Source organism: Leptidea sinapis, chromosome 31 (assembly GCF_905404315.1).
Source record: "Leptidea sinapis chromosome 31, ilLepSina1.1, whole genome shotgun sequence".
NCBI classification, from domain to species: Eukaryota; Metazoa; Arthropoda; class Insecta; order Lepidoptera; family Pieridae; genus Leptidea; species Leptidea sinapis.
The window spans coordinates 9,187,337-9,214,702 of NC_066295.1; the positions used below are offsets into that span (position 1 = coordinate 9,187,337).

General features: G+C 36.2%; 1 protein-coding gene across 4 annotated transcripts; it reads left to right on the top strand.

The window, feature by feature from the left end:
• Positions 1 to 609: 609 nt before the first annotated feature.
• Positions 610 to 26,123, top strand: LOC126974064 (zinc finger CCCH domain-containing protein 14). 4 transcript variants are annotated; one of them, XM_050821449.1, is made up of 12 exons: positions 610 to 927; positions 5,338 to 5,380; positions 5,977 to 6,144; positions 6,232 to 6,854; positions 8,862 to 9,154; positions 11,098 to 11,223; positions 17,958 to 18,093; positions 19,180 to 19,340; positions 20,841 to 20,960; positions 21,493 to 22,196; positions 23,307 to 23,462; positions 25,897 to 26,123. In XM_050821449.1, the coding sequence occupies exons 1-12, from the start codon at positions 889 to 891 to the stop codon at positions 26,097 to 26,099; spliced, it is 2,772 nt and encodes a 923-aa protein (XP_050677406.1). In that variant the 5' UTR covers positions 610 to 888; the 3' UTR covers positions 26,100 to 26,123. The 4 variants fall into 4 exon arrangements, with proteins under 4 accessions (XP_050677406.1, XP_050677407.1, XP_050677409.1 ...); XM_050821450.1 differs by lacking the exon at positions 23,307 to 23,462; XM_050821451.1 differs by lacking the exons at positions 610 to 927; positions 5,338 to 5,380; positions 5,977 to 6,144; positions 6,232 to 6,854 and having other exon boundaries at positions 9,038 to 9,174.
• The last annotated feature ends 1,243 nt before the right edge of the window (positions 26,124 to 27,366 follow it).

Sequence of the window (27,366 nt, forward strand, 5' to 3'; positions counted from 1 at the left end):
GTTTATTTTAGCAAGGGCCCTAGGTTGCTGCCCTGACTGACATTGTGAAATATGGTTCGGACTTTCGGCCTTTATATTCCACATATTGCTGCCTATCTCTCATATAGCTCGCAAAAAAGGTTAGTAAATGTGGCGTGAACTCGACTGATGCTAACTTTTTGAGCAATACATCGTTATCGACTAAATCAAAGGCTTTTCGAAAATCAAAGTATGCTACATCAGCCTGTCCTCCACCGTCCACTGCTGGAACTATATGAGACATATAGCCGAGAAGGTTGCTGGTAGTGCTTCTCGAATTGTAAATATGAAGTAACGGCTCGGCCAGGACGGACCGGCAGTCTTTAAATATATAAGGTGGTATACCATCCGGCCCCGAAGACTTCTTCGGCTTAAGTTTTTTAAGTGCCTGTCTTACATGTTTGGCATCATCATAAACCTAATGGGTTTTTTTCTTGTAATCGAGTATATTTAAAACTCTTCTTTTTACTCTATCTTGGTTTGAGCTGATGATCTTGTTCCCAATGCTCTCTCTAAACTAACTAAAATAAAATATGTCAATGTCAATGGTTCAGAATGAAATGTCATTTTGATAGCAATTTACAGGTGATTTGAGATTTGACATAAAATTAAAATCCAAAATGTTAAAATCGTAATAATATTCCGGAATCTGAAATCTGAATCTAAAATGTGATTTTACATGATTTGGTGTAACTTATTGTGTTTAAAACTAAAACAGGTATAAAATAATACTCTAAGTCAAATATCAATTAGGTTAATGCATGGCGTATGAAATAAATAACTAGTGATACTATTTTCACTTTAAGTGCATTATTGCGCTGAAAATCGGACAGTAAATTATTCGTGGTTTTGGTCAAGAATACAGCCGTTATGGATGTCATAGGAAGTGAGATTGGGCAGAAAATGCGTGTAAGTATTATTAAATTTATAGGTAGTTGTTTGCAAACACGATTCAAGATAAAAAAGATTACACTGTACATAAGACGGGTAATGATTGCTCCGGGAATCAAACCAAGAGTGCTCTCTACTCAGTAGGCCATCGAAATTCTATATTATATGTATTTGACTGACACAAAGCAACCTGAACTAAATAAAGTTAGTAGGAATGGTGAATGGAAAGAGGCACCTCACAACTAGCATAATAACACTAGAGCCTTTGGTTGTTATTCTACAATACATAATTTATATTAACTTTTATAAATATATAGTTAATGAGACTTTCTATTCCTCAATCGAATAGAAAGGTAACCTCTTTAAACATTTATTAGGTCTGAATTTTGCCATTTGTCTTGACATTCTACAACATATTTAAAAGGCAAAAAATTGATTCCTTTAGAATTCTTTTTGATTTCATTTCTAATAACTACTACTTCACAAAAAATAGAGTGAGTGAATGAATAGAGTGAGAATGGAAACAAATAGAGCTCTGCAAGAGAAGAAGCGGCGCAAGAAACTCTCCCAGAATTCTTTTTTTGAGCTCTTTTCAATAAAAATATACAATATTGTGCAGTCATTTCTATCGCTATAAAATAATCACAATCTAGTCCCAGGCTGTCCGATCATTTAGATATACAGCAGTGGAGTGATAGGATTAACGACAGAGCCATTTTTTTATAAAACATTTAAATATATTTATAGACAATTCCTGAACAGTGGCTGGGACTTTATTATAGATGTGTATACATTTACCCTTAAAGCTATTATGTATCTTATGAAGCCTACTAGAATTAGTTACAAGCAATCCCTTATTTCTAGTGTTATAATAATGAAAATCACAATTAAGAGCAAAAAGGTGACGATTTTTGTGAACATATATTAAGTTTTCATAAATGTACTGACAATGAACAGTCATTATATTTATTTCTTTAAATTTTTCTTTGAGAGACTGTCTATAACCAAGCTGATATATAGCATGAACAGCTCTCTTTTGCAGAGCAAACACTATATTAATGTCAGCAGCATGACAGTAAAATACCGTAAAATGATTTGACGTTGTTACAAAAACAATGTAATATTTACCAGTAACAGTTTATTATAGAGGATGCTGTTTAAATTGAAATGTGATACCTTTTCTGTTGAGAAGCAGTAAAATGCAAGCATTTTTGTCGGGAAGACGCCAGAGCTAGTGAATTTACAAAAATTACTGGGCTTACAACATTTATGATTTAATTCATATAGATATAAAAAAAACATTTTTCACCATCCTTGCATTCTTGTAGTATTATATTGTTTGTTAATTAAATAATCACACTGTATAAAAAGCAACAATACTTTAAACCCCTTATTCATAATGGTCCGCTAACCTTAAACAGCCGCTTAGGAGTGTTTTTTGTCATTCTGACTTAGGTTAATAGAAGAAGACAGAGTGAGAATTAGCAATGCTTTAAGTTAGCAGACTATTATGAATAAGGGGGTTAGTGTTGATATTGAAGGTATTTGTAAATTATTTAGTTTGTAATGTTGTTCATATAATGTCTTAGCACCTAAATGTTTATGCTTTTGTTTTGTTTTTCCCTTTTTCTTTTATAATGAATTAAGCATTACATTTAAAATTTAAATAATTTTATGTATACCAACAACCTTTTGTGCATGGTTTTAAAACTCGAAAGAGTTTATGTATGTACAAGAATTTTGATATTTATATTATGTAATTTGTTAATAAGAAATACAATGAAATAAATGGACATCTCAATGTGACAAGCACAAGCGTCATGCTGGCCCAAAGATTAGACAGTTAACTGACATAGATATGGCACAACTAAATACAAAGTATTTTGCCCTATAGTGTATTATTATAAATATCCTTTGTACTCATCAGTGCTATATCTACTCCATCATTAGAGGGTGAGAAGGGAATGGAGCATCCACCCAAATAGCTTAAGATAACAAGGTGAAAGAGCAAGGTGCACCATTTAAAAGCATACATTTAAATAATGCATACTTGAAAATTTAGCAAGATTTGTCAATCTAGGAGCTGAGTAATCAAAGATATAAAAAAGAGGTTATAAAAGAAATAAATGTTGACAGGTAATCTAAAGATCACCTGTCAACATATAGCTATAATAAGCCTACTAAAGTAGGCTTATCAAATGCCTGGCTGCTAAGAATTTATCACATACTTATATTTAAAAATACAAAAAAAAAATTTAAACTTAGGCATATTTTCACAATAGGCGTAGCAATCAGCCTTAAGTGCAGAGGATTAAACTGTTGGTCTGACAATGAACACCCCAAGAATGTTCGAAACTTTTGGAAGAAGCTGAGCTGTTTTAAGTAACCAGCCAACACCACACACTAAACGTACCCAAATAATGGCTGAGTCCCCATACTATGCTGTATTCAGCCTGTCTCATTTATATCACTTATTTTCACAGCACAATGTTATGGTTTGTGTGATATTGAACTGCATTTTTTAAAACTCAAAAAATTCTCTAACTTATATAAAACTGTATTTTTTCTTCAGTTTTGCCAAGTTGCCAAAACAAATCAAGTATTATTAGAGGTGATTTTCCATATTTACGTTAAATAACTTTAATAGGATAAGGTTTACTTTATGGTAAGTGCTTATGACCTATGCACCCTTGCAATAGAAGATTAATCAGAATATTGCCCACATTTAAGGCAGGTTTTTTTTTATGGAATAGGAGGATAAACAAGTGTACGGGTCACCTGGTGTTAAGAGACCACCGCCGCCCACATTCTCTTGCAACACCAGAGGAATTACAAGAGCGTTGCCGGCTCTAAGGAAGGTGTACGTGCTTTTTTTTGAAGGTACCCATGTCATATCGTCCCGGAAACACCGCACAAGGAAGCTCATTCCATAGCTTTGTAGTATGAGGAAGGAAGCTCCTTGAAAATTGCACTGTGGAGGGCCGCCACACATCCAGATGGTGGGGATGATATCCTAACTTGTGGCGTGCCGTGCGAAGGTGGAATTCGGCGGCAGGAATCAGGTTAAACAACTCTTCGAAACACTCCCCGTGATAAACGTGAACATACTTTTTCATGATACAGTAGAACTTGCTTAATAATGTTTAATATGACTTCTCGCATAATACACCATATGATTAGTCCTCCTGTTTAATATGCCTAATACGCCAACAACAGAAGAACAACAACCCCTATTACTGCAGGGTTTTCCTGGACTACCACTTTTTCAGAGTGTGAATAACACACAAAAAGTAACCCTAAGTGAGAATGATAAAGACAAAGAGGAATCATCTCCGATTTTGTCAATCGCTCAAGCATTATCAGCTGTTGGTGATTTAAGATGCCTTTTAGCTTCGTTAAATAACAATGTTGATAATCTCGTAATTGCTGATGTATCAACATCTTTTGTCAAACCAAAATAAGTGATAAGCCTCGCATCGCTTACATATACGCTTTCCGCATTTTGTATAAATAAATACTACATAAATCACTCTTTGTGTAGTCTACAGGCTCACTTGATAAGAAGTTGACCAAGCACAACTGCATTTACAAAAGTCAAGATGTGTGTTGATATTTTGTAGTCAGTGTAGATATGCTCTGAGCTTTAAAGGCCCTAAGTGATTCGTCTGCGAATACTGCAGCGGGTAGATTATTCCACAACGTGTCTTTTCGAGGCAAAAAGCTTCTTGCTAATTGCGCGGTTTTTAATGCTATCCGTGTTCTCATCCCTGCTGTACAATTCAGACAGAAAACTGTTCAGTTAGGGCTGTTTTTCTCGTATGTTAAGAAATCTAGCGGGCTGGATGTGCTATTGCTGCCCTCATATATATTTCTTAAGGTAAAGGCACACTTATCCGAGAATTTTAGAATTCTGTTTATGAAATCTCTTGCAGATTAGGATGATTCGACGCGGAGAAGTGTGCGAGGTATCATGAGATTTTATATTATACGAATTCTTAAATTTGTTTCGTTCAACGCGTTCGGCTCGCATTCAACCTTTATATCCTAGTATAAATAAGACATAGATTTGTTGCAGCTATTTATGACAAGGGGAAAGACTTGGCTGTTAGTCTAGATATAGCGGAGCGTTTGATCGAGTTTGCTTCGATGCGTATTTCACGATAAGTACTTCAATTTCGAGCATTCCAAGTGCTTGCGAAGGATAACCAGGTTTCTCAATACTGAGTCTCGATATTTCATGCGAAATCCTTTTAAAAATAAACATCATATTTTTTTAAAACAGATTCTAAATTGAAATATATTCTAATAACATTTTAATTTAGCATGTTAATTTCAACAATTAGAACATGGGTACCAATCCTAATTATACCATGGAATTGCAGGGAGATTTCAATTACTCAATTTAATTTGTAATTTATGTTTTTACAGTCTGCCATCAAAGCAAAACTCACAGAACTAGGATGCTATGTTGGTAAGTAATAATTGTTTGTGTGTAATGGATAAGTTACTTATATATGTTATTTAATGCTAATTTATGTAATTACTGTTGTGTCCAATTATTTTTCTTACTGTGCTTGGCGAATGCTGTGAACAATTTTATTGGATCTCAGGATCACATAAATTATCTTGTATTTGTTATTAGATGATTATTTTATCTTGTTATCTCTTATTATACCTAATTGTAAAAATAATAAAATATGTGAAAAAGATCTTCTATGAAAGCATTAATACATCTGAAAGGAATGATCATTGCACGATCATAGCCACTGCACACTGGTCACTGACAGGAAGAATCACAACTCAAAATGGTTCACCTCCAGTTTCTAAGTCTGCTTAACTGGAACCCACTAACCTGATAGAACAAACAAGTGACAAAAATCATGACTGTCGCAAATAGACTTGTAATTTCTGCCTACCAAGAGGGGGCACATTCAGATGGCGTGATTGTATGATGATAAAGTTCAAGTTCTGTTGATGGTAGGAGCCTAATATGTTTCCTCTTGCTGAAATCTTTTGTTATATCTGTCGCTGTAGCACATAATTTACTAACCATCTTTTAATTGCCAGATGATGAGCTTCCTGACTATGTGATGGTGATGGTTGCTAATAAGCGCACACAGGAGCAAATGGAAGATGATCTCCAGTTATTCCTCAGTGACAATACAGAGCTCTTTGTGAATTGGCTACATCAGGTCTTGAAGAAACTGCAAGAGGTCACAATTGCTGTTCCATTAAGTATGTATTACTACAACTGCTTCAGGTTACTTTTAGTTTTACTCGGATTTTTTGATAAAAATTTCATGCATTTCATACATCTTCCAGAAACTGATAAGGACAGTCAAGAAGGTTCTGTTTCTAAAGATAAAAAGTCTAAGGGTAAAATAGAAAAACACAAAACAAAAAAAGATGAAACTTCAAAGAAATCCAAAAAGAAGTCGAAGTCTCATCATAAAAAGCATGACAAAAAATCACATAAAAGCAAGAAAGAGAAGAAGAGAAAAAGCAGTGAGAGAATTCGTCCAAACATTCCACCATTACTAATGAATATGGAAAAAGTGTCTGAGCCTTCAATAACTGATGTATTCGCTGGTCAGATCTTAAAAAATCATGGTGTTTTAATAGAATGTGAAGAAGAAAAGCCAGATGAAATAAAACCAGTCAAGTCAGTCTTAACTGAAGTTAAGAGACCAATCATACCGATAATAGACCCAGCCACAATAAATCAACCGGATCAATCAGTGAGTAATGATGTGTCAAGTGAAAACAAAACTTCAGCGCCTAGGGAAGACCAACTAAAAGAAATAAACGAAATCGAAGGAAAGGTTCAAGGACTTAAACAAAAATTAGCGGAACAGGTTGATTCAATGTCCGATGACGACGACTTTTTGAATATTCGTACCGAAACTGAGGATCTTATGAATGACTTTGCAGAAGATGTTTCAGAGGTAATGTTTTGACTTATGTTATTATCAATGCTGGAAAGGATATTTCACATATTTGTATGTACTAAATTGACTAGCCTCATTAGATATAAGATTTAAATGGGGTCAACTTCTAAAATCAAGTAGATATCTAAGAGAGATTCATTTTCTAATAGTCATCACCACCTTTCCAAAATACCCATTCATTCTAGGTTCTTTATTGAACGGAAAAAAATATATTATTCATTTTAATACTTTAATCATATTATAAATCTTTATTTTAGTTTATTTATTTATTCTTGATGATGCATCAACAGTATACACATGTAACAATTAGATAACACAAATTATCTATATATATATATATATATATATACTTATCTATATATAACTTATTACTACTAACTATGAACTAATAAATTATCTTAATATATGTATATATTTCTTTTGTGCGTCTGTTGTAACTGGACTTCTCCTAATGGGTTGGACCGATTTTAATGAAACTTTCTGTGTGTCTTCAGTTCACAATTGAACTACCTCCTATACGGCTGGACCGATTTTGATGAGTTTTTGTGTGTTCCAGTGAATTTGAGATTATTTTAGATTCTCAATTCCGTCCATATAATATAATTCTCCTGCTCATGTGTATGTTAGTGAACTCCTCCGAACGGCTGCACCGATTTTTAGAATTTAAGACGTGTGTACACGACGTCTGTCGGGTCCACTAGTCTATATATATACTGAAAATGGTCCTTGTTTGAGGCTCAATCACGACTAAACCACTGATCGTATCGACATGAAACTACCACCATTCGTTGCGAAATTTATCGAAGGTGCGAAAATTGTGCGAATAAAATTTAATTTATTTCCTTTTAAAATTCGCCCAGCGAAGCGGGCGGTAACGGCTAGTATTATAATAAACTAAAACTTAATATCAACTCAAAGTTGATTTTAGACTTTCGGTTATATAATTTCAATATTTAGATATAAAAAGGATAACAAATAAGAAATAAATACCAAGTGGTTTTAGTTTATTGTAAGGTTTCTGAAGATTACGTTTAAATTTCTGTAGACTATTGGAGAATATCTCTAAGTTCTCTATTTTTTTATTAATCTCATTGTACTGCCTAAGCAGTCGTGGTACTGATGAAAATGACCCTAAGTTTGTTCGATAGCGTGGTATATCAAAAATACACGAATTAACTTTACGAGGCATGTTCTGAGGGTTGTATATTTTAACAGCTTTTAATAATTTAGTATTCGCAATGTTCAGTGAAGTACGTTTTTATGTAATGAAAATAACCCCGCAGTCTTGTTGTCTGCTTCATAGATGATACTGAATCTTGACTGTAAGGGTCGGTGTTGTACTTTATAAAGCCTTAGTCTTTATTATTTAAGCTCATACCCCACCTGAAAACCTGAAATGTATTTAAAGGAAGAAGGAATGTGATTTAAATCTCAAGCGGAGCAATAGGACACGCGCTCTGGAACAAACAACCTTCGGATTTGATTGCCTCAACCCCAAACATTAAAAAATAATAATCTGATTAAACACATAGGATGATATTTATGAGTGTGTACGTTCGTTTTTTACCAGTGGGAGGCTCCTTTGCATAGGATGCCGGATAGATTATGGGTACTACAACGGCGCCTATTTCTGCCGTGAAGCATGTGTTAGCATTACTGTGTTTCGGTCTGAAGGACGCCCTAGCTAGTAAAATTACTGGGCAAATGAGACTTAATATCTTATGTCTCAAGGTGACGAGCGCAGTTGTAGTGCCGCTCAGAATATTTGGGTCTTTCAAGAATCCTGATCAGCACTGCATTGTACCCATTACAGGGCGTATCAATCAGCGGAAAGTACTGCTCGTCTCGTCCCTTATTTTCATTTAAAAAAAGTCTGCACCAAACAAAAGCAGTTTCGGGTACATATTTGATTTATACGATTTTCACTTAACTGCAAAACTAATAAAGTTTGTGACACATTAAAAGAATATGTCCTGAGTAATATTAATATTATATTGTTTCTAGGAAAACAGCCAGACCCCAACGGTCGCCACAGCAGTCATTACACCTCCCATCATAGACCGTGTTTCTCCTCCAAGTCAAACACCTGCACCAAAATCACCCGAGCCTAGTAACTCTAAGTCCAAAGGAACAACGACACCCACTCAAGAAATTCCAAAAGATATTGTAGAAACCTTACCCCAAATTGAACTCAACCTACCAAAGAGGCCGATCAGAGAGAGACTTGGATTCCGAGAGATATCAAAGATGCCACCGATAGCTGAGGATAAAGATAAACATTCACTAACTCCTGAAAGGTTGTTATACATCACTTAAGGTAGTAAGAAGTATTTTGATCATATGTAAAAAAAAAAATTGTGATTGTGGTTAACTCACTTTCAAGACTTTACTTGTACATGACACTGGTGCCGCACCGATACCGCATCACAGTTCGTAAATGCCAACGCATATAAAGAGACATCTGTTTTCATTTTAATATTAAATAGCTTATGATGTTAACCTAAACCAAAAAAAAAAAAACAATTTTTACGTTTAATTACAACAACGTTCGATCGATATTTCGATCCAATTGCATTAATCGTGGTCGCAGCGGAACTGCGGAGGTGGTGAGGAACTTAAGAACTTCAAATTAATGAAATACATATCATTAGTACCCGTCATTATATTATTTATAACGTCATTTATTACATTATTACGTTTTCTTTTGAGACAAAATCTCTCTCCGGTCTCTCTTGCCGGCAACGCTCCTGTGATTCCTCTGGTGTTGCAAGAGATTGTGGGCGGCGGTGATCACTTAACAACAGGTGACCCGTACGCTCGTTTGTCCATCTATTCCATAAAAAAAATGTATTATATTATTATTCTAACTACTATTACTAACTCATAATCGAACTGGTTCATCGAAGTCATACTTCTTTAGGCGCGTTATGAAAAAATTATGAGAGTGAAATTTTAAGATTCGCGCGCATCACTGTAACACAAAAGTAACAGGGTGAAGTTGGTTCTTAAAATTTTCTGACTTTTGCGTCATTCGTTATTTTTTTTTTAGTTTATTCATCCATTATTAGGACAGGCAAAGGGTTCAAGCCCATATAGCCGTATTCATTATTTAATAATTAATTGTCAAAGCCATCTTTTCAAGATTTTTACAAAATTTTTCTTTCTAAAAACGTAGAAATAGCACGAGGAATAAATAATTTTGCTTCGTAAAAGCTTCTTGTGTGCATACATAAAAACACACACACTTTTTTTTAAATCTAAGTTAAACGATGTGATATACGAACATGGCATAATATGCGTATACAAAATTGGCGCCGGTGCGGCGACAGCGTTATGTACAAGAAGCCTTATTCTTAAACCGTAGAAAGGCAATTTAATTTTAATCAGTGATTTTTTTTATTTTAAGGGACAATTTTTGTTTGGTTATTTTTATTTTTTCAAATTCAAATATTTTTATTCATAATAGGATTTAAAAATCACTTATTGAGCATCAAAAACTACCTCCAATTTCAAATAGTGTGCATCAGACCTGAGAAAAACGGGCGCAAGAAACTCAGTGGGTTTTTTTTTTTATTTTTTTCTGTTACAATATTTAATATTAACTATTAAATAGCCTGAGGGTAATCGCTCAATTCCTAGTCTGTGGTATCATTAAGAAAGTCATTTTTGTTCTAGTAACATTTACCAAACAAACGTATTTCAACAATTCTTTTGAATTTCGTAACACATTTGTTCTGTAAATTTGTACTATATTAGCATTTACATGAATTGAATCAATGATGTTGTAGAGAATATTATTCGATCGGCCCTTATTATTTATGAAAAAAGAAAAGCCCGCTGAGTTGGTTGCGCCCGTTCTTCTCAGGTCTGGGGCATAGTTTTTCGAATGGGAGGTAGTTTTCGACGCTCAATAAGTGATTTTTAAATCCTATTTTGAATAAAAATATTTGAATTGTTTTTGATATAAAATAAGTAATATTATATACTTCTTTTAATAAAAATATTTACATTTGAACCATTCTTTTTATTAATCAAACCTTTGACGCCACTTTTTATGCTTATGTTTGCTTCTTTGACTGCTGGTTATACCGAGAATATGATGGATAGAATTATTTGTATACATATAGGAAGAATCTAACATACTTCTATATTATGTCTTCAAATATAATCGGTCGTCATCATATAGTGGAGTTGTCATTAGGTATAATGTTGATTATGAACAAACAAAAATAAATTTCAGACTAACACCAGAACGAGATATGAATAAATCCTCCCGAAGCCGTCCTGTAAGTCAAGCGGAGTCTCAGAAAGATGTTTCGGGTGGAAGTTCAGACAGTAACGATTCTTCTAAAAAAGTTACCTCCAAGTATGTATAGTTTGTTCAGTACAGTTGCCCGTGGATCTCATTACATGGCTCCTTACACAGTACTCCATAAATAACGTCACACGAATATCATGATTTTGTGACCCCTCCACCGTCTTGTCACAGCTGGTCACATTTGTGTGACCCCCTTCTACCTAGTGTGTTTTTTTTATGAAAATAAGGGACGAGGCGAGCAGGAAGTTCAACTGATGCAGTGCCGCTCAGGATTCTTGAAAAACCCAACAATTCTTAGCGGCACTACAATTGCGCTCATCACCTTGAGACATATGATGTTAAGTCTCATTTGCCCAGTAATTACACTAGCTACGGCGCCCTTCAGACCGAAATACAGTAATATTTACACATTACTCCTTCACGGCAGAAGTAGGCGCCGTTGTGGTACCCATAATCTAGCCGGCTTCCGGTGCAAAGGAGCCTCGCACTGGTTGGTGATGTTACATATTTCGCAATTTTACATAGAGAAATTTATGATATTATGAAAACCGCAGTGTCTGGAAATGTTTGTAATTCCTTTTCAATAAAATCAAACGAATAAAAATTATAGGAAGGTAATATTATATTTGCAAGTTTAGAAGTTATGGAGTTTAAATGTAGTGATGTAATACTTAGATAAAAAATGTTATACACAAATCAAAAAAGTCTAAGCAACATGTATGATATTACAAATTTACCATTTATATTAATTAATTTCTAAGTCTATTCACTCAAAGTGCATAGATATGTAAACTTTTTTGTTATTCATGACATACTGGTTGTAAAAAAAAAAATCGATTATGTTTAGTTTTTTACAGAAAATTAAATGAAAGGGAATTTGTTTGAATTTAAGTGCGTTTTTATTGCTACGTTTAGTCTTGATTTTATAATTTTACCAACCACGACAAAATTGATTTTATAATAAAGTTGGCGACAAAATTGAATTGTTAGATATTCTTTACGTCATTGAGCGACGTCATTTGACGGCAAATGAAATGCAAAGAGCTGTAGGGATGGTGCAAGCGGGAAGTAATCAATTTCAGGTATCTCGGCATTTTGGCATTCATAGAAGTTTTACTTGTCATCTTTGGCAGCGTTATAATAATACAAGGGAACCCGCTGAACAGCATTCAGGCCGTAAAAGGAGTACAACCACTCGACAAGACCGGTACATTCAACTGACTGCAAGATGTTAACCGCTGGAGAGATAAGTTTGAGGCTACAAAGTTCAAGTGGTGTTGATGTAAGTCCCCCAAACTGTGCGAATACGACTGCGTGAGTACGGCCTACGAGCACGACGCCCAATTAGGTGCCCACCGATACGTCACGGGAATCACGCTCGTCGAAATGAATGGTGTAGAGAACGCAGAACATGGACCCAGGAAAAATGGGATAAAACTATGTTTTCCGATGAGTCGCGATTCGGGTTTAGGCCTGATACAAGAAGGGTGCGAGTGTACCGTCGGCCCGAAAATACTGAGAGGCTCAGGTGCATTCAGGAAATTCATCCATACAGTGGCTCAACAGTTATGGTATGGGCGGGTATTATGAAGAACAGGCGAACTGAGCTCGTTTTTGTAAAGGGAAACATGTTCATATTCAAATTCAAATATTTTTATTCAAAATAGGATGTGAAATCACTTATTGAAAGTCAAAAAAACCTACCACTCATTCCAAAGTGAATGCCTCTCAGGCCTGAGAAGAATGGGCGCAACAAACTCAGCGGGCTTTTTTTTTCATCAAAAATATGTTTTACAATTAAAGTAACATTTACAAAGTAACATTGTACAATTAAACTTATTATTTAATAGCCTGAGGGCGGTCGCTCCATTCCCAATCTGTGGTATCATTAAGAAAGTCATTTATGTAGTTATAGTAACCTTTACCACACAAACGTTTTTAACAATTCTTTTGAATAACGTAACACCTTTGTTTTGAACATTTTCTGGGATCTTGTTGTAAAAGCATATACATCGCCCCACAAAAGACTTACTAACTCGACTTAGCCGAGTAGTAGGCATCATCAGTTTATGTCTGTTCCTGGTATTAAAATTACGGTTATGACAGTTTCTGGCAAATTCACTTATGTGCCTATGAACAAACATTACATTATCAAGAATATTTTGAGAAGCAACAGTCAAGATGTTAATTTCTTTGAATTTTGCTCTCAATGATTCTCTAGGACCTAGGTTATAAATAGCGCGAATAGCCCTCTTCTGCAGCACAAATATTGTATTAATATCGGCAGCGTTGCCCCATAGCAATATACCATAGGACATAATACTATGGAAATAACTAAAGTATACTAGTCGCGCCGTATCTGTGTCAGTTAATTGTCTAATTTTTTTAACCGCGTATGCTGCAGAACTAAGTCTGTTCGCCAATCCTTCAATATGGGGGCCCCATTGTAATTTGGAATCTAGAGTTATGCCAAGAAATATTGCAGATTCCACCGGTTCTATCACCTCTCCGTTTAACAAAACATTTTCATTTACATTTTTGACATTTGGTACGGTAAATTGAATGAATTAAGTTTTCTTGCTATTTGACAATAGGTTATTAGCGCTAAACCAGTACACGATGTCAGATAAAATATCGTTTACTTCGTCATACATAGCTTGGTTTCTTTTCACTTTGAAAATCAGTGAAGTGTCGTCCGCAAACAATACTACCTTATGTTTTTTCTCTATAAGATTAGGAAGATCATTTATATAGATAAGGAAGAGGAACGGTCCAAGAATAGACCCTTGTGGTACCCCCATACTGAGAGGAGTCCCAGGAGATCTCCTGCCATTCACGTCGACCCTCTGAATTCTATTGTTTAGATATGAAGTCAGAAGATCGAGCGCAGTTCCTTTTATGCCATAGTGGTGTAGCTTCCTGACCAGCGTTTAATGTTGAACGCTGAAAATTACGTTGAGGATATTCACAGACCTTATGTCCATCCATTTGCACAAACCTTTGGCTCCGATTTTACGTTAATGCATGACAATGCGCGTTCACATACTACAGCTCGGCGAACCAGTCAATATTTGGCAACGGAGAACGTCCGGGTATTGCCCTGGCCTGCACAGTCGCCAGACCTCAAACCCTTTGAGCACGCATGGAACATGCTCCACAGACGTGTTTTGAAGTACTTAGACGGAGTGACAACAACCCAACAGCTGAAGGATTTGCTACAATTACATTGGGAGCGAATACCGCAAGATGACATAAACAGTCTCATTAATTCAATGAATAATCGTTGCCGACAAGTTCTGAATAGCAGATGAGGCCATACTTTGTATAAAATTATCCTATTCTTTCACAATAAAATCATTTTCTTTAGAAATTTCATTTTGTTAAAAAAATATTTAGTTGCTTATGTACCTTAGTTTATGCAGTAGGTATATTCTAATATTGTTAATTTCTGTTATTAAAAGAACTTATAAAGACAACAGCTCTTATTTTTACATCATAGGACCCTAAAAATATTGTTTTAAAAATAAAATACAACGTTATAACGTGAAAAACCATCCTAAAATTTAAATTAGTATATGATGCTTAGACTTTTTTGATGTGTGTATTTTGAAAAAATGTGATGTCACAAAATTTGGGACCCTTCCCGCCCCTTATCACACAATGTCACACTTCGTGACCTCCCTCCCTCCCCCTCAACGTGTGACGTAATTAATGGATGACTCCTAACATTAACAGCACTAAGAGTAAATTTTATTTGATATCTGAAATATGTATTTATTATTAGTTTAACAAATACTCATTATGTAGCTCTTAAGAATGTGTGTTTTTTTTTTGTTATTATTTTTTTATGAAATAAAAAGGAAGAGTCGAGCAGGACGTTCAGCTGATGGTAATTGATACACCCTGCCCATTACAATGCAGTGCCGCTCAGGATTCTTGAAAAGGCACTACAAAATTGCGCTGGTCACTTTGACATACTATAAGATATTAAGTCTCATTTGCCCAGTAATTTCACTAGCTACGGCGCCCTTCAGACCGAAAGACAATAATGCTTACACATTACTGCTTCAAGGCTGGAATAGGCGCTGTTGTGGTATCGATAATCTAGCCGGCGTCCTGTACAAAGGAGCCTCCTACTGATTTTTTCAACAAGAAAGTTGAAACACCCTAGTTGTTTATCGTAATAATAGTATAAGAAATCATAACGTCATTTATTAAGAACCACAATAGCATCGTGGCAACCGGCCTATTGCTCCTAGTAAAGACCTACCCCCTTATTCATAATGGTCCGCTAGAGTATTTTTTCTCATTCTTACTTAGGTCAATAGCAGAAGACAGAGTGAGAATTAGCAATGCTTTAAGTTAGCAGACTATTATGAATAAGGGGTTTAAAATTTAGAACTTTAGTCCCTTTAATATATTCCTGCTGAATTTTATAGATAATTCTGGTTATCTCGGCAAATGTTGTGTTGCCATATAAATTATTAAAAACATTTGCAATAAATAAAATTTCATTTATTGCAAATGAAAATACGTAGGTCACACTAAAAGTTTTCCGTAACTTAAATAAACATGTTATAACCAAAATATTATGTTTATTGCTTTTCAAAATACTCTACATATTAAATATATTTTCATGCGATGGGACCATTTTTTAAAACAGGAGGACCACAGATCTGAAGGCATGTTTTCTACGAGGCTGATTGTACGCTATCACTGCCTCTTCGGACTTGATAAAAGTGAAACCTCTCATCAAATCTTTGATTTTGGGGAAAATACAGAAATCACAAGGTGCTAGGTCGGGGAATGTGCAGGATGGGTGACGAGTTGTACTTCTTCGGAAGCTAAAAATTACTGTTTTGTTGGCCGTGTTTGAAAAAGCGTTGTCATGATGTAGGAGAACTAGGCTTTTTGGTCGTCTTTCGCGAACTTTTTTTAACACCCTGGGTAAACAAATGGTAGAATACCACTCGGCATTAACACTCTTTTGATCTTCAAGAGAGTGTTAATGCCGAGTGGTCACATTTCCAATGTTCAGATGGGACCCGTAGCTGAGAAAAAAAAATGCTATCATTTTTTACCAACGCTTCTCACCTGCCTCACTTTTATTGGTCTGTTCTCATTTTCAAACACCCATTCACAAGATTGCTGTTTTTTTCGGGTTCAAAACAATAAATCCACGTTTCATTTCCTATGATAATGTCATAAACAGCATTAGAATGTCCGTGGTCGTACTTCATTAGCATCTGTGAGCACCATACCACGCAAGCCCGCTTCTGCCCCGGCGTCAGTTCATGAGGGATCCAACAAACTTTCCGAACTTTCAATTCTTTGTGTAAAATTTTCTGAATTAGGCTCATACCAATCCCCAATAGTTCTCGAGTTGTCTCGCTTAACAGGAGCCACATTGTTTTCACCAATTTATTACTAATTTATAATGGCAGTTGAAGGCCGCCCTTCACAAAATTCGTCGTTGTAAAGAAACCCGACCTCTCTCAAATTCAGCAAACCATCGCCTCATGGTGCTCAAGCAAGATGCTTCTCTCTTAAAAGCATTTTGAAGGCGAGCGACACAGTCTTGCGGAGAGAGAGAACTTTTAAAATCATAAAAATCATCGCTCTAAAAGCTTTTCGACTTAATTTCATTTTCGTTGCGTACTGAGAACTTTAATTTGTGATAAAAACAATTGACAAATGATTTCCCGCCAATTGTTTTTTTTATAACTAAGAAGGTACGTAAGCAACGTTTCAAAAAATATAAACATCCAATAATCCACCCAAAAACTAGAATTAATATCACATAGTATATTATTGTGTTTCCATTATTCTGCCACAGTCAGCATTCTCTACTGTAAGTAAGCGCGGGAACCATCATGACATGAAGGAATGAACACATAACCATATTGTGTCTTTTTGGAGAAATTCTCAACAGTTCTCCCTCTCCCTTTTCAATGCCTCTAACTTATATTTAGTTCAAATGTTATTTTTTTCTAAAAAAAATCTGGTAATGTTTTTCAAACCTTTCGTTTTGTAGTTTTTATTGAGTACAATAATATTAAGTTGAGTTATTAACCAAGCATGTCGTAATAATGAGATTGAGAAAAATAAATAAAATTTGAAAACAAAATTTTTATGATCGATGCGGGACTCGAATCCGCGGCCTCTCGCGTTCCGTGAATGAGAAAGCCAATTTTTTTATTTGTTGTAATAAAATATCACAAATTATTTGTTATTTTAAATGGAGCCATAGTTTGAGAGGAACTAGACATACTAAAATTTACGATCCATGCGTCACTCGAACGGTTGGCTCAGGTGGTAAGAGCGCTCGGACGGAGCCCGAGAGGCGCGGGTTCGGTTACAAATTTAATCTTATACCAGAAACGAGCAATACTTTTGTATATATATAATCTTGAATCTCGGAAACGGCTCCAACGATTTTGATGAAATTTAGTATACAGGTAGTTTCGGGGGCGAGAAATCGATCTAGGTTTCAATCAAAAAAATATAGTTTTATCCGTATTTTAATGAGAAACAGCTACAATAACATTAGAATACAAAGGTAAATTTCACCACTATATACATATATATAATAGCTCAGTTGGGGAATTGGTTGATCCGCAAAGCTGAAGACCCCGGTTCGAATGCAGATGTCCTATTAGGTCTTTTTTTCTTCAAGTTTTGTACATTCTTAAAAATCCGAGCAAGGCTCGGTCGTCCGGATATTTTTTATAATAAAAGAATACGATAGAGGATGTTATATGTATGGACGTTGTACATTGCAGAGTTTCGTCGCAAGAAAATCGCAGTAGAGGTGTGTGTGCGTCAGTGGTGCGAGTACGACCGAGACCGCGTGCGCCCGCTGTCGCCTCCAACCTGCTACTACGAGCCGTCGCCGACGCGCACAAGAGTCTTCTCAACGTATGTGACAACGAATCACCTCTATTTATTCTACCCTAGTATCTGATAATATACAGTGAATAATCTCATCAAATTTACCTTTCACCTTAAAGTATCGGACCAATTTGTGTTTCATATCTTCATTAGCTTCAATACATTTTTCAATACCTGCAGAGGCTTCCAAGTTCTGTTTTCTGCTGCTGGTTGTTGGAGCTTTGTCTTTTTCTAACTTCAATTGCGCTCGTCTCCTTGAGACATAAAATGTTAAGCCTCATTTGCCCAGTAATTTCGCCGAATTCCACCTTCGCACGACACGCCACAAATTATGATATCATCCCCACCATCTGGATGTGTGGCGGTCCTCCACAGTGCGGATTTCAAGGAGCTTTCTTCCACGTGCACAAAGCTATGGAATGAGCTTCTTTGTGCGATATTTCCGGACGATACGACATGGGTACCTTCAAAAAAAGCGCATACACCTTTAAGGCCGGCAGCGCTCCTGTGATTCCTCTGGTATTGCAAGAGAATTTGGGCGGCGGTGATCACTGAACACCAGGTGACCCGTACGCTCGTTTGTCCCCCTTTTCCATAAAATAAATAAATAAATAAATCTGTTTTGGAAAAATAAGTATTTATTTTTCTGGCAGTACTATTATAACGACAAAGAACAACAGAAACGACATAACTATTAACAACAAAAGTCAAAACATAACAATGAAAACTTTAAAAAGCAAAGCAAAGCAAGGGTACGTAAACCGTACTGACGCAACAGGACGAGCGCGAGGGGGTGAAAGGGGAACGGGAAAAGATAATGAGACCGTTGTAGTACAGTGTCATCAACTTATTTGTGAACTGATGGGTGTCGCTAACGTCGTTTCAGTGTTGCTAATTAATTCCAATGTGCACAAAAGCTTTCGGCATATTAAACGCTTAAAATTCAGAAATATCGCAATAAAACACACGGACACTCGAAAGTAGTAGACACTGACAGTCGAATGGCATCTCAACATGGCGACCGTAGTTCCTATTTTTGCCACTTCACAGATAAGTTGGTATTACTCTACAAGCGTTTTAATCCCTTTGGTTAATTTCTTTTTCCGTCAACAGATACCGCCAAAAGTTGATCCGGAGCCACATAAGGTGAAGCGTGCTCTAGTGTTGCCAATGCGTCGAACCGTCGACCCTGAGAAGATCGTCATACAGGTGCCCGGCGTGTCACAGTCAGGGGCATCCGCGGAACCTGAAACCAGCCAAGAGAGACTGTCGCAGTTAGGGTCTTTTAATTTTCACACAATCTTTATCCAGTTTAAATATAGCCAGTATAAACGCGCTACATGATATGAAATATGTCGAGGTTAAGGTACACTCATATAACATAGCACGACAATAGAGTTAAAGAATGAAAGAACGTGTTTTTTTAGGAAGAACATAAAAAAGGACCACTTTCATTTCATCTTTTATTTCAATCATTCATATTGAGTGAAATTCTAGCCGTGTACAGCTCAGTACATAACAATAAAAGTGTACTTAAACTAATCAATGTATACATTAAATATTACATTGTTAAGTGGTGAAACTGTTACAAACTATCCATATTTTTTTTATAATAGAGAAAAAATACATATATCCAAACCTATGAGTAGTACTTAATGTGGTAAAAAAATGAGGGCATTTTTGTTAAGAATAATAAAAAAAAAACAAAGTTAATAATAATTAAAATAAAATACGACCGATAATGTCATAATAATCACCCCAAGGGAGGATGGCGAGAATGCATTTATTTGGGAACCCACTGAAGAAGTGGCGTACATCATGGAAACTTATTAAGAATTGTAGAACGTAACAAAACTAAGAAAAAAGCACATCGTAAGTAAGTCTAAAAAAGTGGGAGAAAAAAGATATACCTAAAAGTAAAATATAACCTAAAATTATTAATCAATATCTATTTGTCAATCAATAATTTGAATCTTATGTCTTTGCCTAATTACTGTCTGCTAAAAAAAAAACTTAAGTCTCATTATATGTGGAAGGTTGGCCAGCAGCTAATAATTGCGGATTCACAATGCATTATTTTTTCGACGTATCGAATCTTTTAAAAGATATACCTACTGATTTTAGTATCAAAAAATGATAATACTCTTATTGAATCTTATTTTGAATTACTACTGAATTACTGATTTGAGTTGATTTAAATAGTTTGATGTTGTCGTAACATTCATATAAAAAATGACTGTCATGTTAAAAAAATATAGATGTCAATCGCGCAAAACGTTCCGTAAGTGCAAGATTACTTATTTTGTAATAAATTATAATAATTTATTTCTTTTGACTCCAATATCTTAGCGCCTCAATAACTTTTGTATAAAAATCGTAAAAACATAAGTTTATAATTAATATAAACTAGTACTTGTACGATGCTGCATTAAATTTCAAATTATGTGGGTCCATTCTCGCCATCCTCATTTGTAATTTATTTACTGAATTCGAAAGATTTTTAAAAATGCTAAAAATCTGGGAAATTTAAATATATAAAAAGGTCAGATCGAATCTGACATATCAGTATGTCAACAAATATGTTAATCCTCTCCTTTTTAGTTTTTATGTATTGTGACGTCATACATAGTAAACTAGAGACGTGACAATACGGCAGACAGTTAGTGTCCACTTAGCGCATGGCTTTTTATATTATTACTAATGTTCATTTATAGAATTTAATTCACAAAATGTGGGGTTCGAAAATTATTGTAATATAAATAAATTTTTCACAGTCGCTTAGTGAGAGGAAAAGAAGAAGCGCATATACCAATCAGTAGAAGATTGGGACATTCTGATTTACTTCCGATAAGGACTTCGAGTCGCCGGGATGATTCACTTATTATTGAAACAATGTAAGTCTGTATTGATTTGAGAATTTCTGGTGTAAAAGGCTTAAATATAAATAATTAATCCCAGGAGTGAGGGATATCACTTAAAAAACAAAAATAAATGTTTAGATTTGAAAGAGCGACATCTCAATCAATCAATTTCCTAATATGCAATTATTGGGGTTGAGCAGGTTATCAACTGTAAAGTAGATCCTGTAGATGGAGGAACGACCCGAAAGTTATACAAAACATACCAAGACTTTACGAACCATGCGTACTGGAACGTTTGGTTTTGTTTGCAAGAGCGCTCGGACGGAACCCGAGAGGTCGCGGGTTCCTGTCCCGCATCGTTCATTAATTTTGGTTACAAATTTAATTTGTCTAGGTTAAAATATAATACGATTTTACTATCATCTCATCTTATGACCCCAGACGTGGAGTCGACTGAGAGATTAAGAAGACGGTTAAGAGAAAAATTTAATGAACTGGTATATTGACTATTATTCTAGGTAAGAAAAGACGGCCTAACCTTAAATTTCTAAATTCCTTATTTCAGAAACATTCATAATACGACAGTTGATAAAGACAAAGACACGCAATTCATTGTTACAATGGATGGCTATCATCCAAATGCATTTCTAGCTAAGAAATTATTAACTGAAGGTTTACTTGATGATGATGATGAAGTGAAGAAACCTCAAGAAAAAATCCAACCAGAGGATTCAGTGAAAAACCTTGAAACTAATGACACAAAGATAGAGGCTGAAATTATTGAAAATAAGAATAATATAGTTAAGGATAAACCTGAAGGCATTACAGAAAATACAAACGTTGTGGATATAGATATGGAAGATGAAGATAAAGTTAGCTTAAATACTGTTGAGAACCTCGATGAAATGATAAAAGAACCATCAGCAACGCAACAACAACAAAGTGTTGTTGAGGAAATAAAAAATCCACCGATTTCGTCATCAATTACACAAAAGAAACGACTAAGCGATACAAGTGAAGATAGTGATACCCAAGTGATTATAAAGAGCGAAGAAAAGCAAATTGAAAAGGTAGACAGCGTTGAAATGGTGGAGAGTGAGAAAGAGATGGAGAAGCCGCGTTCAAAGAAGAGAAAGGCATCTCCGATTGTGTTTGATGTGAAAAAGAAAGTAGAGACAGTTAGGGAGAGGACAGTTAGCACGAGCAGCGATAATCATATCACGCTGAGTACTGTGACTGACACACACAAATACGATTCTGTACCACCACGTGAGTATTATAATTAAGATTTATTTAAGACATTCTGAATTTTGTTTAACTTTTACAAGCAGTCAATAAACGTCTGATTCATATGAAATTTTGGATCTAATTTATGGTTTATGGTTTAAGAATCTTTATTTCTCAAAAGAATTAACAATTCACTTACTGAGAAAACTTAAATTATCTTAAAAGTAAAAAGTAAGTAATTTACGTACAAAGCAAACGAGTATGAAAAGTAACAAAAGAAAGATTTACTAATATCTAATAGTACAACAAAATATAAAAACACACTAATAATATGAGAATCGGTGAGTAGTCACAATTACAATTAGTCACAAACCACTAGAACAATAAATGAAATATGGCAGGATCTAATTTAAGAATGTATGTCATGTGTTCTTTATATATTTTTATTAGAGTAAAAGAAGTGCAGAAAGCTAGAACGCATAACATTGTAGATGTACATGTATTTGAAATTTATAAATTCAATTAAGTAATAATTGTTTACGTAATTTTAAAAGACGTCAAAACAAAACCTCATTAGAATATTTATTGAATATAATTCACATTAGCAGAACAACAATAGTTTAAAATTCAACATTCCGAGGTGTTGAAATGGAAGACGATATATAATCTCTTATAATCTAAATGTTGTCAAGAGTTTAATGAGGCCCTATTCACTACATCTTTGTTTGTACAATATTTGCAACTAGACCAATAAAACTTTTTTATTTTTTATTTAAAAAATACAAACGCTCGTTATGCGTAAATAAATAATACCTTTTTTTCCTATAGTGTATATAGGAATGCCTCCTGTACCCAATAACTCTTGAGTTTTTTTTTATGACTTATTTAAGTTTATATTCATGGAAGTGCAAATATTTGAGTAATTTTGTTGCATCACTGTGCAAAGATTTCAATTTAAATTATTTATAAAAAGATAAAGCTGTCAATATTTATTTAAAAACAACGACGATGAGTTTATTGTCACTTCTTATTAAAGTTCATATTGTCCGAAGTCGTATTAAATAAAACTTAGACTTATGATTGTGTAAACATTCCTAATTGTAAGTTTTTTGACCGGACATAATAAATTTTGATTGGTTCATTAAACTCCAGTGTCGGCTGCCAGTGCCGAGCGCAAGCAACTTTGGTGCAGGGCGTTTCCCCTGTGTCGGTACGGATCCGGCTGCGTTTTCCAACATCCGCGCTGCAAGTTCGCTGCGAGCTGCACCCGTCGCGGATGCGTATACTCGCACGCATCGCCCACCGTCGGTACGTACTCGTATCTGTGGCTCTGGCAGTAACTAAGCGCGAATCAAATTTTTTTTTTTTTTGGAAAAGGAGGTCAAACGTGCGTACCAGTGCTAAGTGATAAACGCCAGGTGATGGAGCCCTTGACATCATCAGCCTGAAGACGTCCAGCGCTGGAAAAAGGCCTCCTGCAAAGATTTCCACGACGGTCGGTCCTGCGCTGCCCTCATCCAACGTGTTCCGGCGATATTGATCAGGTCGTCGGCCCATCTTGTGGGGGGCCTACCAACACTACGTCTTCCGGTACGTGGTCGCCATTCGAGGACTTTACTGTCCCAACGGCCATCTGTCCGTCGAACTATGTGACCTGCCCACTGCCACTTCAGTTTTCCAATTATTTGGGATATGTCGGTGACTTTGGTTCTCCTACGGATAGCCCTCTCCATTGCCCTCTGAGATACCATGAGCTTTCTCATCAGGCCCATAGTTAGCGACCACGTCTACGTACCGGAAGTCATCACTTGAAACACACACTGGTTGAAAACCTTCGTCTACAGACACTGTGGCGTGGACGAGAAGATTTTACGGAGATTCCCGAATGCTGCCCATCCGAGTTGGATTCGACGAGTTACCTCTTTCGCGAAATTAGACCTGCCTAACTGGATTATTTGTTCGAGGTAGACATACTCGTCAACAATTTCGAGAGTGCAGTTCCCAATTGTTATGGGAGTTGGTGCGACATGGACATTTGACATGATATTCGTATTGTCCATGTTTATTTTCCTTGGGAAGCTGTATTGAGGCCATCAAGCATTCGGTTTAAGTCTTCCATGGACTCTGCCATAATTACGTTATCGTCTGCGAATCGAAGGTGAGTGATGTATTCGCCATTGATATTGATGCCCAGCCCGTTCCAGTCCAGAAGCTTAAAGACATCTTCCAACGCAGCGGTGAACAGCTTGGGTGATATGATATCGCCTTGTCTGACTACCCGCTGCTGTCGGATAGGCTTCGATCTGATCCTGGACACGGACTGACAATCGAATCAAAATCTTTCTCAAAGTCCACGAACACCGATCATAGTGGCTGGTTATACTCCTCGGTTTTCTGTATAACCTGCCGCAGAGTATGTATGTGGTCTATGGTGCTAAATCCTTTTCGGAATCCCGGTTGTTCGGGAGGTTGGACGTCGTCAAGCCTGTGCACGAGTCGATTTGTGATAACCCTAGAAAATAGCTTATATACATGGTTCAGAAGTGATAGAGGCCTATAGTTCTTCAAGAGCAATTTATCGCTCTTTTTGAAGACCAGCGCCACTACTTCTGTGCAATGCTTGCGGCGATTTACCCTCGAGGATGACGGAAATGAATAGTTTCTGCAGGGTCTTTAGCACAGGAGTACCACCAGCTCTAAGAAGCTCGGCTGTAATTCCATCATCACCCGGCGCCTTGTTGTTTTTAAGCTGCTTTAGGGCCATACTAATCTCGTACAGGCTGACGTCTAGGATATCTTCGGTATACTTTCGGGTCAATTTGGCTCTTGGGTCTTGTCGGTAACAGATCGTGTATTACTGTCCGTAGACATTCTCGACTTCCCTCAAAAGTTTGGGCTTAGACGAAACGACCCTGCCGTCACCGGTATTCAGCTTCGTCAGTTGGCAGTCTGCCCAAATCTCGTGCGAAAATTTTGGAGCCTTTGTTACGCTCTATGGTCGCTTTCACACAATCTGTATTGTGGCGGCGTATATCGCGAGTTACTGACTAGATCTGCCTATTTAGCTCTGCCTATACTGGGAAGCATCTTCCGGGGACTGTAGGGTCATTTGCATTACTATTCAGAGTATAAATAAGTCTAAAGCGCACTAAAATGTATGCGACCATTACCACATACTCAACGTTTCAGACAAGCAAATAATATCACGATTTATATACGGCGAGTCGTAAATTTCAACGTTTAGCTTTCTTCGTTTTCTGCGTTCACATGTAGCCCCAAGAAAAACTACGACACCTTTATTTCAAAAATATTATTGACTTAAAAGTGAATCGACACTACAGTAGCAATGCTGGCATGCTCGTTAAAATGTCATTGCTTGCGACGGGGTCGATGGCTGATCAATTTGACATTTTTTCATCATAGTAGCCGGAAGACGTCCACTGCTGGACAAAGGCCTCCCCAAAGATCTACACGACGATCGGTCTACCGCTGCCCTCATCTAACGTATTTCGGCGATCTTGAACAGATCATCGTTCCATCTTGTAGGGGGCCTACCAACACTGCGTCTTCCGGCACGTGGTCCCCATCCGTATGGGGATGGCCATCCATTTGTCCGTCGGAACTATGTGCCCTGCCCACTGCCACCTCGGTTTTGCTTTCCGCGTAAGGGTTTAATTTGTTCCAAATATTGTAAGATGTTGAAGCCTATATCATTAAAGATTATTTTACGTTAATTTTACAGCAAGCCACGTGGTTCCTGTAGCTAACTTCAAGTCGATAGCGTCCAGTATCACCAACGTTTGCAAGTTCTTTCCCAACTGCGTGAACCCTGCTTGCCACTTCTACCACCCTAAGCCGTGCAGGTTTGGCAAACTGTGCGCCAATAAAATAGAATGTAATTTTTACCATAACGATGTTCCCGCCAAGTGGAATAATTCTCTGTAGATGAATTAAAGTATTACTAGTTAATTTTGTTTTATTTTGTCTAAGAGCTTGTCCAGAATGGGCAAATTTGCGTTGTGTCCAGGAGGAGCGTACCACCCTGAGCATTAAAATTTCCGTAACAGAATTTTGCCCCTCCATTTCCCTCGATACGTGCACTCGCTCTGGAGGTTGAGCGTTAACTGGACGCCGCTCTAGTATCTCGAATTACGCGCAAAACATGCGCGAATCAGGTGAGAGTCTGGCAAACTGCACGCGATTTATGCGTGTATTTTGAATTCGCGCGTTTGTAAAATGTATAAAAAAAGTTAAAAGATTAACTTCTTTAATTTTAAGTTAAGGACAAAATGTTTTTAAACATTTTTGAAGGCAAGGCGATTTGCCACAAATTATGTCTTTCCGGATTTTTTGTAGGACGCATAGTATCCAAGATAAAGCGAAAAAGGTGTTTGCACCCCTTTTTCTAAATGGCGGCCGGGGGACAAGGGCTGCAACTCCACAAACTTGGGGTTAAGCTTCTATTGACCCCCCACATATGTCCCAAAAATAGAATTGCGTCCTCTAATAAATGCAATATTCGGTCCTTAAATTGTAACATTTCAATGGACTAGTTTTGGCAGACAGCCAACAGGTAAGTAAGTATTTTTATCGACACCCATGCTTTAAATCCTCTATTAAAGATTCTGAAACAGTTAGCTTATTGCCAACATTAAAACACCCAATGTTCTAATAACCATTACATCACCCAAAAGAGTGTTGTAATGTTGTATTGAATTTCATAACAACACTCATATGTTTTTTTTATCCCTTCATGCGCAAAGAGTTTCAACATACAGCCACATTCTTATTGCTCGATGCGTGGTATCTGTATGAATTTCAAGAAAATAACATTTTCGTTTACGCGCGCTCCACACTCCCAGAACGTCGCAAGCCGTAAAAAAAAGTAGGTTATTCGAATCCCCTCCATTTTTCTTCGATATTTTTATTGTTTTGTTTACAAAAAATGAGCGATTCATTTTAAACGCTGCAAAAGAACATTATATTCAAATGAATTTTAATTATTGCACTATACAAAATGTAAATTACTACTAAAATAAATAATTGTTTCATTATTACTTATTTTATTTGTATGTAATCAGTAATGTAATATTAGGTTACTACTAGGACTGGTGTTTTAATGTAAGCAGTAAGCTAACTGTTCCAGAATCTTTTAGAGGATTCATATTCTGGGTGTAGATAAAGTCTTGTATGCAACTGTTGATAATTAGGT